The 14,756-nt window shown below is 40.7% G+C and overlaps 1 protein-coding gene across 11 annotated transcripts in view; it reads right to left on the bottom strand.

The window, feature by feature from the left end:
• Positions 1–382: 382 nt before the first annotated feature.
• The window catches only part of LOC307179548 (zinc finger protein 551-like), a 64,787-nt gene continuing 50,413 nt past the window's right edge, over positions 383–14,756 (bottom strand). For 3 of the 11 annotated variants that reach the window (XM_079908837.1, XM_079908838.1, XM_079908836.1), the window contains 2 exons: positions 14,445–14,571; positions 10,001–13,059 (listed from right to left, as the gene is read on the bottom strand). In XM_079908837.1, the coding sequence (XP_079764963.1) occupies positions 11,726–13,059; positions 14,445–14,571 (1,461 nt within the window). In that variant the 3' untranslated portion in view covers positions 10,001–11,725. Of the gene's footprint in view, positions 1,149–10,000; positions 14,572–14,756 lie in introns of those variants that run through there. The other 8 variants (XM_079908843.1, XR_013825425.1, XM_079908842.1 and 5 more) reach the window with 8 other exon arrangements.

Genomic DNA, 14,756 nt, shown 5'->3' with positions numbered 1-14,756 from the left:
TTTTTTTACATGGTGATAAAATCAGCAAGAAGATGTAATTCCATTTCACAAATAAAATTATTCAATCAATTTAATTTGTTCAAAAAGCCAAATTGATAAGGACATTATACAAATTTTAAAAACATATAATTTGTAAACATCTACATACACAAATCAAATGTCTAAAGCCTCTTGAAAGCAAATCTCTGAGGCTCTCCTTCTTCTTCTTATCTAGTAATCTAAAAGTCAAGGCCATTATTCAAAATCACAGTTCAACAATTTTTCCTTCAAAAACACCTTTCACCAAGATTTTATGTAGCAATATAAAGAGCAGAACCACACAACACTGTAAACTAACTGTACTTCAATAAAGGATAAATAAATAAATAAAAAGAAAGAGCCAAACCTCTGTAAAGCATTAGAAGATTAATGGTTATCTTTCTTTCATCCTATGTTAGGACAATTTTTTTCAAGATATTATCAATAAGTACTTTTCACAAGTTTTTTTTTTTTACATTTATTTATTTATCATTTTTTTGGCTGCATTGGGTCTTCGTTGTGCACAGGGTTCCTCTAGTTGCAGTGAGCAGGGGCTACTCTTCCTTGTGGTGCGCGGGCTTCTCATTGTGGTGGCTTCTCTTGTTGCAGAGCACAGGCTTTAGGCGCACAGACTTCAGTAGTTGTGGTGGGCTCAGTAGTTGTGGTTCGCGGGCTCTAGAGCACAGGCTCAGTACTTGTATCACATGGGCTTAGTTGCTCCATGGCATGTGATATCTTCCCGGACCAGGGCTCGAACCCATGTCTCCTGCATTGGCAGGAAGATTCTTAACCACTGTGCCACGAGGGAAGTCCCATTGTTTCCTTTTTAAATGAGTTTTGTTAATCTCCAAATCTATTTCATTCAGGTCTAGCAGACTTTTTTCAAACCATGTTTTGCAACTCTTGGCTCAATCAAAAGATGGAGTGACTAATCCGTGGAACTGTGTATGCACAGGAGAAAAATGAATGATTTAACAGACTTTTCTTTTCCCATCTGGAATCTGAGAAGTCTGACAATGTCAGAAATTTGAACACAACCAGGCTGAACATCCATTATCCAGGAATGTGTCTCCTTCACAAGGAAGTTGCAAACTCAAGGGACACTGAGGTATTTCAGCCAACTAAGAATACTGTAGAGGGAAGCAAAAGAATGGAAGAGAGGGCTACAAACAGGACAAAGAGGGACAGGGTTTAGGCGGATTCCCTAGTGAGGAAGTTTTAAGCTTATAAAGCCATAGTTCCCTAAGTGGGCACTGTAATACTTTTAATTTTCAAGACAAAAAAGAGATAAAAATCTGATTAACCAATGGCCCTCTCTCTATACTTCGTATGAAGAGGATTCCAAATGCCATTTGGACTCTGACTGCCTCCCTGAATTTTTAGCGAAGGGTATTTTGTTAGGCAGATCCATGTCTATTACACTGTGTTTCAATCCACAACTATTACACTGTAATGTCAATTACACTGTTTCCCCATGTGTGAAATACAAATTAAATATGAGGCTTAATTCTTCCTGTTGAAAATGGGGAGATTCTCCCTTGTCTTCTGTCAGAGCATTTAGCTTAGAGAACTTCTAAGCACTTCCTTATCTCTTTAAAATGCATCCACTTGAATACTAGATAAGACTTTTGTCAGTTGGGCTTTTTTGTTTTTCAGATTCATGACCCAGAATAGTCTCTTAAGAACCTAGGAGCCATTCTTTAAAATGGAAACATCTTTAGACCCAGCTTCTTGAAATGCAAACAGCAAGGGAGCTAGCTCACCTATCTCCCGGTACCCGAGGGAGGGTAGGAGCCTAACCTCGGTGGGTTTCTTGTTCCAATTTGAAAAAACTTCCCAAAGTAGTTTGTCTTTCCTCTAGATAAAGCCAATTTGCTAACACAGATGGTCACCCCAATTACCAGGTATAGTTAGGATAAACTATCTGTGACAAATGATGCCGTCAACCAGAAAATATTGAGGCAAAATCAAGCAGAAGCGTTTATTTGGGTCAAAGAATTGCAACTCAAGATACACAGATTCGGGTAGCAACCCAAATAGTGTCCTACTAGGGAGTGAAAGTCGGGTTTTTAAAGACAAAAAGCGGAATGTCTACATAATTCAAAGTATTTTGATTGCTGCTGGCGGCAGAAAGCTAGTCTTGGCTAAGCATGTTTGGTTGCTAAAGGTGTCACTAAGCAAAAATGTTACTGGAGCAAGGTACTTTTGCAGAGTTCTTGAAACACTTGTGGTTTGGCCCATTCCAGTTCACCTGGTGAGGACGTGCGTAAGACCCACTTCTTTAATGGCCTCTCAGCTCCATTTAAAAACCCCTTGACATAAGCGACTCCATTTTATTTCATCTTTCACAATGCTGTCAAGTCCTGTTACTTGAAGACTAGTTATATTTATCTTGAAAACATGTAAATAATGGGTTCTATGTGCTTGTCTATATAAGGGAGTGAGGCTTTTTTGGTTATTTTTCTGTCTTTGCAATTTCTTAGCAGATGGCTTTGGATGCACATCATATCCTGCTTTAATACTAACCCAATAATGTGGTATAATGAGAAATTTAATTGGCCTTTGTCCCCAGATCCTGGCAGAGCTTCTAAAACCCTTGGAATTTCCTGAGTGACAGGAATATCATTTGTCACTCATAACAGGCCCCTTCTGTTGTTGTAGTTGCAGCACGTGGGCTCTCTAGGTGTGGCTTGCATGCTCAAGTAGTTGTGGCATGTGGGCTTAGTTGCCCCACAGCATGTGGGAATCTTAGTTCCCTGACCAGGAATTGAACCCGTGTCCCCTGCATTGGAAGGCAGATTCTTTTTTTTTTAATTTATTTATTTTTGGCTGCATTTGGTCTTTTTTGCTGCATGCAGGCTTTCTCTAGATGCGGCAAGTGGGGGCTACTCTTCATTGCTGTGCATGGGCTTCTCATTGCAGTGGCTTCTCTTGCTGCAGAGCAAGGGATCTAGGCACGCAGGTTCAGTAGTTGTGGTGCACAGGCTTAGTTGCTCCGCGGCATGTGGGATCTTCCTGGACCAGTGCTCGAACCTGTGTCCCCTGCATTGGCAGGCGGATTCATAACCACTGCACCACCAGAGAAACCCAGAAGGCGGATTCTTAACTACTGGACCACCAGGGAAGTCCCAAGTGGTCCCTTTTGAGCACAACTGAATTTATGCTTCAAGAGGTGATTTAGGTTGGGGGTCCTAAATAGCCCCACCCACTGACCTCCAGGAAGGGGGTGTGAGGAGAGAGCTGGAGTTTAAAGCTCTATACAAACTCTTGAACAAGATTTAAGGAGCTTCCAAGTCTCTAAACGTACTGGGAGGGTAACAGACTTCAGTTCCATGAGGACAGACACTCTTGTGCTCCAGACCCTTCCAGAACTCGTCCTATATAATTCTTCATCTGCCTATTAAATTTAAGTACATGTTTCCCTGAGTTCTGTGAGCTGCTCTAGCAAAATAATCAAACTCCAGGAGGGGGTCATGGGAACTTCTGATTTATAGCCAGTCGCTCAGAAGCAGAGGTAACAACCTGGACTTTTGAAAGATATCTGAAGTGGAGGAAGACTTGTGGGACTGAGTCCTTCACCTGTGGGATCTCATGCTACCTCCAGGGAGATAATGTCAGAATTGATTGCTTGGTGAGGTTAGAAAACACACACTGCAAACAATGAACGTGTTTTCTGTCTCTACCACCTTTTTGGACAGGATCTGTGGGTTGGGAGATTTTGTTTTTATTTCCCCAACAGTCACCATCACAATCTAACTGCTGAGATGAAATCTCAATCACTCATCTCATCAATATCTTGTGTACAGGAAATACGAGGAAAGGGTGATCATTAAACAGTATCAGAGATTCAACAAACCACACCTAGAAAATGACAAATAACTCAGCAACATCAACAAATAATAAGAATAAAAAAGGTAGATGGAACTTATAGGTGAAGAGACTTATGAGACAGCTTCTGAAAGCCATAATACATTTTGGATCCTAACTGTGATTAATCTGACTTAGGAAACACAAAACTTTTGAGATAATTGAGCAGTGATAACATATTTATCATATTTTAAAATATTTTTTGTGTGGTAGCTATTGGGGTTATGAAATAGCCCTCACATTAAAAAAATGCATTCTCAAGAAGTTATGCATTAAATGATGTAATGTCTGAGATCATAAATTAAATAATCCACTAGTGTATGTGAAGATGGACAAAACAAGAATGGCCATTAAATGATAAATAATGGTGGAAGATTGAGGAAGCCTTCATTTGCTGTCATGATATAGTTTTTCCCATTTCTGTATATATTTAAAAATAGCTGTAACAAAAGATAGAATGTGTCTTAGTTTGTTCTGGCTGTTATAACAAAATATCACTGCCTGGATGTTTTATAAACAATAGATAATTATTTCTCACAGTACTGGAGACTGGAAGTCAGAGATCAAGGTGCTTAGCATGGTCAGGTGAGGGTCCTCTTCAATGTTGCTGATTTTTTGCTCTGTCCTCACAAGGTGTAAGGGGTTAGGGATCTCTCTGGGGCCTCTATTATGAGCCACTAATCCATTCATGAGGGGTCCACTCTCATGATTTAAGCACCTCCAAAAAGCCCAGCCTCCCAATACCATCACCTATGTGGCTTAGGATTTCAACATATGAATTTGAAGGGAACACAAACATTCAGATCATAGCAGTGCCAGTGTATCAGAAATTTAATCCGTTCAGAAGGATGAAATAAAAAGGGCAGGAAGGTACCTCTGGTTTCCGGTCAAGGATATAAAAATCTGGCATTTGCCACTCCATCCTAACAAGCAAAAGCCTAAACAGACTGAAAAAATAAACAACTCTTCTTAGATTCCTAAATGAAGTGTGGTCACAGGGCAAACCACTGTCCCCAAATTGGAGAGATTGAAAGGGTAACACAGAGAATCACAAGTTACTGAAGCAGAAACCCACAAGCTGAAATCACTGTGGTAACCAATGCCAGGACAGGGAAACCTGAACTGTAATTGACAAATTCCTCTCAGTGGGGACAAATCTGAGAGAGAAGAACTCCAGGGGAGCCCAGTCATGGGAAAGAAAACCCACACTTCTGTTGTGTTTTATCTCCTAGAGTTCTACCTGTTTCTCGCAGTGAATATCTGAGAAAAATCCTGTCATGCTCCCAGCAGGGAGAAAGGAAAAGGAACCATTTTCAAATATGCCAAAGCATTCTGTTCTTTATGCAAAGTCTGCTCCAGGAGAAAATTTTAAAGCAGAGCCTTAGGTTTTATCAGAGCCTAAATGCCTGGGGGGAAGGAAAATACCCAACTCGAGCCCACTCTAGCCATCCTGTTTCCACCTAAGTTAGAGGAGAGACTGAAAAGGCACATGTGAAGTTCACAGTCCAGTAGGAGAACCTCACTAAAACACTGGGACCTACATTATGTGTCAAGTTAAAATATTTTTTTTACAGAAAACTTAAAACCACAAACAAAACGTCCAAAGTTTGGAAATTTTTAAGAAAACATTTCTAAAGACCTAATAGGTTAAAGAGGAAGTTATAATGCAAAAAGAAAAAGAAATATTGAGTCCTAATCATAGGACTATAGAACACTTCCCCTCTCCCCACACCTTAAAATCACTTAAAAGACCTATTTACAGCAGTTCCTTTTACTGAGCACATCATACTTAGCTATCAAGAAAAAATTTTAAGGCATAATAAAAATGTTTTTAAAAGTTTGAAGAGAAAAAAGAAAAAGAAAGTTTGAAGAGACAGAGCAAGTATCAGAACCAAATTCAGACAAGTCAGAGATGTGGACTTATGAGACCAGGAATTCAAAACAACTATGATTAATATGCTTAGTGCTCTATTGGATAAAGTAGACAGCATGCAAGAACAGACATGCAATGTAAACTGAGATGGAAATTCTAAAACAGAACCAAAGAGAAATGCTAGTGAGCAAAAATTCTGTAGCAAAAATGAGGAATGCTTTTGATGAGCTTAATTCGTAGACTGGACACAGCTAAGAAAAGAATCTGACCTGAGGATATCTCAATAGAAACCCCCAAAACGGGGAGGGGTGAGGATTGAAAAACAAAACAGAATACTCAAGAACTGTTAGACAACTACAAAAGCTATAAATTATGAGTAACAGGAATAACAGGAAAAGAAAAAGATAAAGCAACAGAAGAAATTGAATCAGTAATTAACAACCTCTCCAAACAGAGTACACCATACTGAAATGGGTTCACTGGTGTAGTCTAGTGAACATTTAAGGAAGAAATTATACCAATTCTCTACTACCTGTTTCAGAGGCTAGAAGCAGAGGGAATAATTCCTAACTCATTTTCAGAGACTAGCATTACCCTAATACCAAAACAAAAGACATTACAAGAAAATTTCAGACCAATATTGCTCATGAACATTGATGCAAAAATCCTCAACAATGAACTACCACTACACATCTATTAGAATCCAAAATCTAGAACACTGAAAACACCAAATGCTGGTGAGGATGTGTAACAACAGAAACTCTCATTCATTGCTGGTGAGAATACTGCAGACACTTTGGAAGAGACATTGGCAGTTTCCTAGAAAACAAACATACTCTTATCAGCAATTGTGCTCCTTGGTATGTACCCAAAGGAGTCAAAAACTTATGTTCACACAAAAACCTGTACATAATTGTTTATAGTAGCTTTATTCATATTGCCAAAACTTGGAAACAACCAAGATGTCTCCTTCAGTAGGTGAATGTATAAATGGTGGCATATCCAGACAATGGAATATCATTCAGTTTTAAAAAAGAAATGTACTATCAGGCCATAAGAAGACATGGAGGAACCTTAAGTGCATGTTACTAAGTGAAAACAGCCAATCTGAAAAAGCTATATACCATATGATTCCAACTACATGGCATTCTGGAAAAGGCAAAACTATGGAGATAGTAAAAAAAGATCAGTGGTTCCCAGGTAATGTGGGGACAAAGCAGGGATCAATACACAGAATAGAGGAATTTTAGGGCAGTGAATCTACTCTGTGTGACACTATAGTGATGCAACATATCATTATAAATTTGTTCAAACTCAGAACATACACCACCAGCAGTAAATCCTAATATGAACTATATAGACTCTGGGTGACAAAAATGTATCAATGTAGGTTCATCGATTATAAGATTATAACAAAAGTACCACTCTGGTAGGGGATGGTGATAATGAAGGAGGTGATGAATGTGTAGGGGCAGGGCACCTTCCTCTTAATTTTGTTATGAACTTAAAACTGCTCTTAAAAAATAAAGTTTTTAAGTAAAAAAATTAAAAATGTAAATATGAAACAAAACAAAACATTGGACCAAAGTGTTACTAAACCTGGGTTTACTTCCAATCCTGCTACTAACTAGCTGTGCAAGTCACTCACTTCCACTTCCTGGGCCCTAATTTACTTATCTGCAAAAGAAGAAAAATGGGTCTCATGACATCTAAGGTTTTTTCCTGTTCTAAATTTCTATGGATAATGCTAATTGTTTCTTTCTATTTTAAAGTTACAAATACCCTAAAAACCTATGTAGGGGCTTCCCTGGTGGTGCAGTGGTTGAGAGTCTGCCTGCTGATGCAGGGGACACGGGGTCGTGCCCCAGTCCAGAAAGATCCCACATGCCGCGGAGCGGCTGGGCCCGTGGGCCATGGCCACTGAGCCTGCTCGTCTGGAGCCTGTGCTCCGCAACGGGAGAGGCCACAACAGTTAGAGGCCCACGTACCGCAAAAAAACAAAACAAAACAAAAACCTATGTAGGATTTTCTATATCAGATCAAATAAAATGGAATATGGCCACACAGACACACATACAAAAGTATCTATGAAAATGAAAACAAAAAGATTAGGGAGTGACAAGTTTTGAAGATTTGTTTTTTAAACAGTTTAGTTCAGACATGATTGACTTAAACTGCTCATATTTAAAATATCCACTTAGAGTATCAAAACTAAAAGTTTCCTCCTGGCCTTTTAAATTTATCCTTCTCACCATATGAAATTACCCTACCTGCACATACTCTACCCTTTGTAATGGCTATTTTCAAATATATCCCAAAATGGAAAAGACTAGTAAGAAGTAATGATTCTGTCATTATTATTTCATGGCTGTTCTTATTCTCTATATCCCAATGCACTTAGTGGTTTATTTATAATCACAGACATCATGTCAATTCACATATAACCCCTTCAGGATGTGTTTCTAAAATGTAAAGGCCCTTATATAACTCCAATAACTTTGTTGCAAAAAATCAAAATACTTAAAATTATGATAAACTGTTGTAAGTGCTGAATTTTGTCAACTGTATTATTTGATGCAGATTGATTGCAATCTGGATACAAAATTTATCTTAGGCAATAATTAGGTGTGTCTTGCATGTTTTTTAACCCCTATGTACCACTTACCATTTTTTAATTCATATTATTCACTTGATGAAGCTGCTAAGCCATTTGTTCATTAGAATTTGCCACAATCTAAATTTGGTTTATTGAGTCTTTCAAAATGTTTAACATGCTCACTATTCTTCCATATTTCCTGTACACAAGCTATGCTCAACATCATGAAATATCAGGGAAATGCAACTAAAACCACAGTGACATAATGCTATATATTTACTAAAAAAGTCAAAATTTTAAAAGCTAACCATATCCACTTTAGCAAGAATATGGGAGAACTGGAACTCTCATACACTGCTAATAGGCATACAAAAGGAAACAATCATTTTAGAGGACAATTTGGTGTTTCTTAAAAAGTTTTATAGGGCCTTCCCTGGTGGTACAGTTGTTAAGAATCCACCTGCCAATGCAGGGGACACAGGTTTGAGCTCTGGTCCAGGAAGATCCCACATGCCGCAGAGCAACTAAGCCCATGTGCCACAACTACTGGGCCTGCGCTCTAAAGCCAGTGAGCCACAACTACTAAGCCCATGTGCTGCAGCTACTGAAGCCCACGTGCCCTAGAGCCTGTGCTCTGCAACAAAGGGAAGCCACCGCAATGAGAAGTCCGCTCACCGCAAGGAAGAGTAGCCCCTACTCGCTGCAACTAGAGAAAGCCCACACAGCAATGAAGGCCAAATGAAGCCAAAGAAAATAAATAAAATAAATTTTAAAAGTTATATATTACCTACACTATGATTCAGGTATTGCATTTTGATGTGTTAACACAAGAGAAAGGAAATATGTCAATATGAAGAACTGTATCCAATTTCTGTACCACTTTTATTTGCAATAGCCAAAACTGGAAACAATTAGAACATCCATAAACAGATGAATAAATAAATAAATAGTGCTATAGCAATACAACACACTTTTCAATAACATAAAAAGGATGAACTACTCATGTAAGCACCATGAACTGCAAAATAAATATGCCACATGAGGGCACCCAAGGAAAAAAAAGAAAAGACTTTATGATTTCAATCATATAAAATTCTAGAAAATGCAAACTAATTTGTTATAATGAAAAGCAAATCAATGGCTGCTTGGAGGACAAAGAGGTTATTAAAGGATTATTAAAGGTAAGTATGGAGGTGACAGAAACGTTTATTATAATGATTGATGGTTTCATGGATTTATATAGATATCAAAATTTATCAAATTTTATAGTTTAAATATAGATATTTACTGCATATAATTTATACTTATTAAAACTTTAAAAATATGATTCAACTTAAAATTCTGGATTTCCTACTCTAGAAAATCAGTTTTGGCAACCATACTGTCTCAATGGGCAGGTTCAGCACTTGCCTCAGGGGCAGCAAAAATAAGTGAGAAATTTTTGAAGTGGAAACAAAGACTATTTCCACTTCATTCAACAGGGATACTGGATGGGTCAAAAATACTATATCACTAGACTAAGAATCTCTCTTCTCTCTATCCTTGTTTTCCTGTTTGCACAGCAATGGCCTTAGATGAACAGCCCAGAGAAGCCTCAGGGATCCACAAAACTTTTTTTTTTTTTTTTGGTACGCGGGCCTCTCACTGCTGTGGCCTCTCCTGTTGCGGAGCACAGGCTCTGGACGCACAGGCCCAGCGGCCATGGCTCACAGGCCCAGCCACTCCACAGCATGTGGGATCCTCCTGGACCGGGACACGAACCTGCGTCCCCTGCATCAGCAGGCAGACTCCCAACCACTGCGCCACCAGGGAAGCCCCACAAAACGTTTTGATAAGGCCTTCAGCTACACAGGATATACAGTTCTGGACGTCCTGAGAATTTCTGTACCTGCTCATCCTTCACAACCATAGCGACTAAACGTCGTGAGTGACCTTTTAAAAGAGGCACATTCTAACCATTATGTTGTAGTCTCCTCCACTCTCTATTAATCCAGTGTTTCTGTAACAATTATCACTTCCCTGGCCCCTTTAATCTTAAAATCATTGATGTTACCCTACAGAATTCAGGACATCAGGGCACATAGCTCTGCTGCAGGACCTGGGGAACAGATTTCCCTCAACAGTGCTGAGCATGATGAAATATCGCCTGTGAACAAGAGAATAAGTTTATGTTGCTCTCAAAAGCACTAAAGGTTGTCACAGCAACCAGAAACAGCCCCCTCCTCAGTTTGAACTCTGAACTTACAAAACACCATGGCATGCCATCTAAAAATTAACACCACAAAGCCCTGCAGTCTTTCCTTGAAGGTTTTGAGCAGCAATGCAACCTAGGCCAAAACTGGAGAGGCATATTCTGTCATCATACTGTCCCTGCCGAGGCACACAGTTTGGGATCCTGACCAGAGCAGTTCATCTCAAGCCAACAAACCCAGTTTACAACAAACCACCCCATACAGTGAACAGAACCCCTAAGATTAATGGTGTCTTAAACAATAAGACCTTTATTATTATACAAACAAGAGCAATGGGAGGCAGACTGTTCCCCAGGCTGGTGACTTGGAGGCTGGAAAATCCCATCACTAGAGTCTCATGAGATCAATAATATTACTGAAAAATGTAGTCCATCTTTTCAAATCACCAACGGAGTCCTCTAGGCCAAAACTGGGTAAGGTCCATGATTTAACTCATAAGGGAGGAAAAAAAACTGGGAAAGACTAAGTGTTCAAGCTACTCATGAATCATCCCACAAGTGGGAGAGCACTGGGGTTTCCTTCCTAGGTTGGGTGAATGTTGCACACTATGGGCATCTGCCAGGTGGTTAGAGGTGAAATGACTTCTGCTACAGAACTGGCGGTGACATAAATCTGGCAAGGGCCCTGGACAGGTTAAAAAGTGCAATGCAGCTCCCACATACCTGGAATTTAAGTGGATGTTTGGATGTATCTGGTTCAATACAGGCAAATGGCATCTTCATAAGGGATCTCCTCCTGTGTTGTTGCACTGAACAAAGAAATCATATATACCTGCACATTGAAGGTAGTTCTCCCATTTGAAATCTGTGGTATCCCATGAGGTATGTTCTTCAGCGGAAGGCTTTCTCACACTCACTGAATTTATAAGTTATAAGGCCTTTCTCCACTGTGAATTCTCTGGAGTGTACTGAGGCTAGACTTTGGCCAAAGGATTTTCCCCATCTGCCATACTCATAAGGCTTTGCTCCAATGTGACACTATGGTGTTTTAGGAGTCTGGAGATGAATTTCCCACATTCAAGTGCACATAAAGCCTTTCTCCAATATGAACACTCTAGTGGTCACTGAAGTTGGACCTATGGGTAAAGGATTTCCCACATTCACTGCACTCATCAGGCCTTTAACCAGTGTGAACTCTTCGGTGTTTAATGAGGCTGGAGCTATGGCTAAAAGATTTCCCACATTCGCTGCACTCATAAGGCTTTTCTCCAGTGTGAATTCTCCTGTGTTTAATGAGGCTGGAGTTTTGAGTAAAGGATTTCCCACATTCACTACACTCATAAGGCCTTGATCCAGTGTGAACTCTCTGGTGTTTCAAGAGACTGGAGCTGTAAGTAAAGAATTTCCCACATTCGCTGCACTCATAAGGCCTTTCTCCAGTGTGAACTCTCCGATGTTGCAGAAGTGCAGAGCTTTGGCTAAAAGATTTCCCACATTCGCTGCACTTATAAGGCCTTTCTCCACTATGAACTCTATGGTGTTCAATGAGGCTAGAGTTTTGAGTAAAGGATTTTCCGCATTCACTGCACTCATAGGGTCTTGATCCAGAGTGAACTCTCTGGTGTTTTATAAGACTGGAGTGGTAGGTAAAGAATTTCCCACACTCACTGCACTCATAAGGCCTTTCTCCAGTGTGAACACTCCGGTGTTGAAGGAGTGCAGAGCTTTCACTAAAGGATTTCCCACATTCACTACACTCATATGGCCTTTCCCCAGTATGAATTCTCCGATGTTTAATGAGGTTGGATTTGTTGCTAAATAATTTTCCACATTCGTCACACTCATGAGGCCTCACTCCAGTGTGAACTCTCCGGTGTTGAATGAGGCTAGAGCTTTGCCTAAAGGTTTTCCCACATTCCCCACACTCATAAGGCTTTTCCCCAGTATGAACTCTCCAATGGTCATTGAGGCTGTAGCTTTTGCTAAAAGATTTCCCACATTCGCTGCACATGTAGCATTTTTCTCTAGTGGGGACTCTTTGGTGCTGAAAAAGCATGTGTTTGCAACTAAAGTCTTCAGTACATTCTCCAGAGTTATAATGAGTTTTCCCCCTGTGAAAGGCAGCTCCACACTCAGTTCCCCTGTTTGACTTCTCCCTGGTGTATGTGGACTCCCCATGGGAAAGGGACTTCCCTGACACAAAAAATTTGCAGTCTTTCATAAATGAGGCTCTGTCCATGTTGCTTCTGAAGCATTTCTCGCCAATGTTCTGCTTTTGGTGCTGAAGTTTTGCACTGAAATACAACTGCTGCTCCCATGCCCCAATATCATACAGTTTCTGCCTCTGGTGCTCAGTCAAGTGCAAAATGTCTCCCAAGTCCGGGCCGCATATCTCACAAAAATGGGCCTTTTGGGTGGACACACCTGCCTTGGGAGTACTGACCTGTGACATTCTATTTACAGAAATGCTCTGTTCAGGAGGTGCCTCTTCATCCTCTGCTCCATGCCAACAACCTGAAAGCAAGTAATGCTGGTGAAGTGCACATTGACTTTGGTCAGAGGGGACAGCTACTACAAAAGTGTGTGTAACAAACCTAGGAACCTGTCCATGGGATTGTTTGCAGGAGCAAGGAGTTGGTTCCAGTTGAGGATGGGGCTGCTTAGCACTACTGAGCTATAAAGATCACAGAATGGGAGAGGTCTCATGAGGTGAAGGACACAACCTTGTGGTGGACACAAAAAGAAGAGACAGGGTATGCAATTCCTTCTTCTACAAAGAACTTTGAAAAGGAACTTGTCTGCTGGTGACACATGAACACTGTATAAAAGGGTTGTGCCAAGACCCAAGAAAATACGACTATAGTAGGGCAGCTAGTCTTTAAGGACTGTTTAAGAATGTGTGCACACCTCATGAAACAATACATAGGGGGACTTCCCTGGTGGTCCAGTGGTAAAGAATTGCCTTTCAATGCAGGGGACCCAGGTTCTATTCCTGGTCGGGGAACTAAGATACCACATGCCACGGAGCAAAGAAGCTCACACACCACAACTACTGAGCTTGCGCGTCTCAATGAGAGAGAGAAAACCCATACGTCACAACTAGAGAGAAACCCATGTGCCGCCGCAACTAGAGAGAAGCCCGTGCGCCACAACGAAGACCTGACACAGCCAAAAATAAATAAATAAATAAATAAATTTTTTAAAGTTAAAAAAAAAAAAGAATACATAGGGGCCAATGCAGAAAGCACTGCAGTTGGAGTAGTGAGAAAAACGGGTGAGAGAGGAGTCGAGAGATGTGAGGTTAACCTCAGGTTGGAAATTAAGAGTAGCAGTGACAATAGAGATGACGAATTGGCCAAGTGTCAAGAAAGGGGAAGGAAGACAGAAATGAAGTGTGGTCACTGGCATCAAAATTCTGGTCAAACACAGTAAGTTTCTGGCATGATTTGAATACGGCATTGTCATCATGCCCTCTATGTGCTACTATGCAGGACCAGGCTCCCTCTGAGTCATCTTGCTTGATTCATATACATACTGTGAACCTCTGTGGGCTCTCCAACCCAATCCCACTCCCTCACTGATCAAATACATGGCACCTTGATGATACAAGAAGCAAGGGATTCGATATCCTATGATAACCATAATGGAAAATAAAGAATTTTTTAAAAAGAATAATAATAAAAAAAGAACTGTTAAGTCAACAGGGAAAATAATGTTGGGCATGCTAAAGGAAGGAGAGGGAAGTGCACAAACCTCAGCCCAACGAACCACAGCACCAACCCAGGGAACTAAGGAAGGAAACAGTGCCCGTGGTCCTGATGTGAGGACAGACTGCTCCTGGGGAAAAAAGGAAGGGCAGAGACTAGTTCAAGGCACAGAGGCAGGTTTGACAGCCTTACCCAAGGAAGTTATAAGTGCCAAGTTCTCCAGCATCACGTTGTGGTACAGGCATCTCTGAGCATCATCAAGGAGATCCCATTCCTCCCAGGAGAAGTACACGGCCACATCCTCAAAGGTCACACTGCCCTGGCAAGATGGAGACAGATGAAACCACAAACAGCCCCTTTCTCAGGGACAACAATCCATGCCCCATGCCCACCCTCCTCCCAAGCTCTCCAACTCAGAGGAGAAACCAGGCCCTGGCACCATTGGTGCCACTGTCTTCAAACGGTCCCATTGATCACTGGAACCAGCCATCAACAAGAGGTATG

The sequence above is a fragment of the Stenella coeruleoalba genome (genome assembly GCF_951394435.1).
Source record: "Stenella coeruleoalba genome assembly, chromosome: 20".
Taxonomy (NCBI): Eukaryota; Metazoa; Chordata; class Mammalia; order Artiodactyla; family Delphinidae; genus Stenella; species Stenella coeruleoalba.
This window is presented reverse-complemented; position numbering and strand designations above follow the sequence as displayed.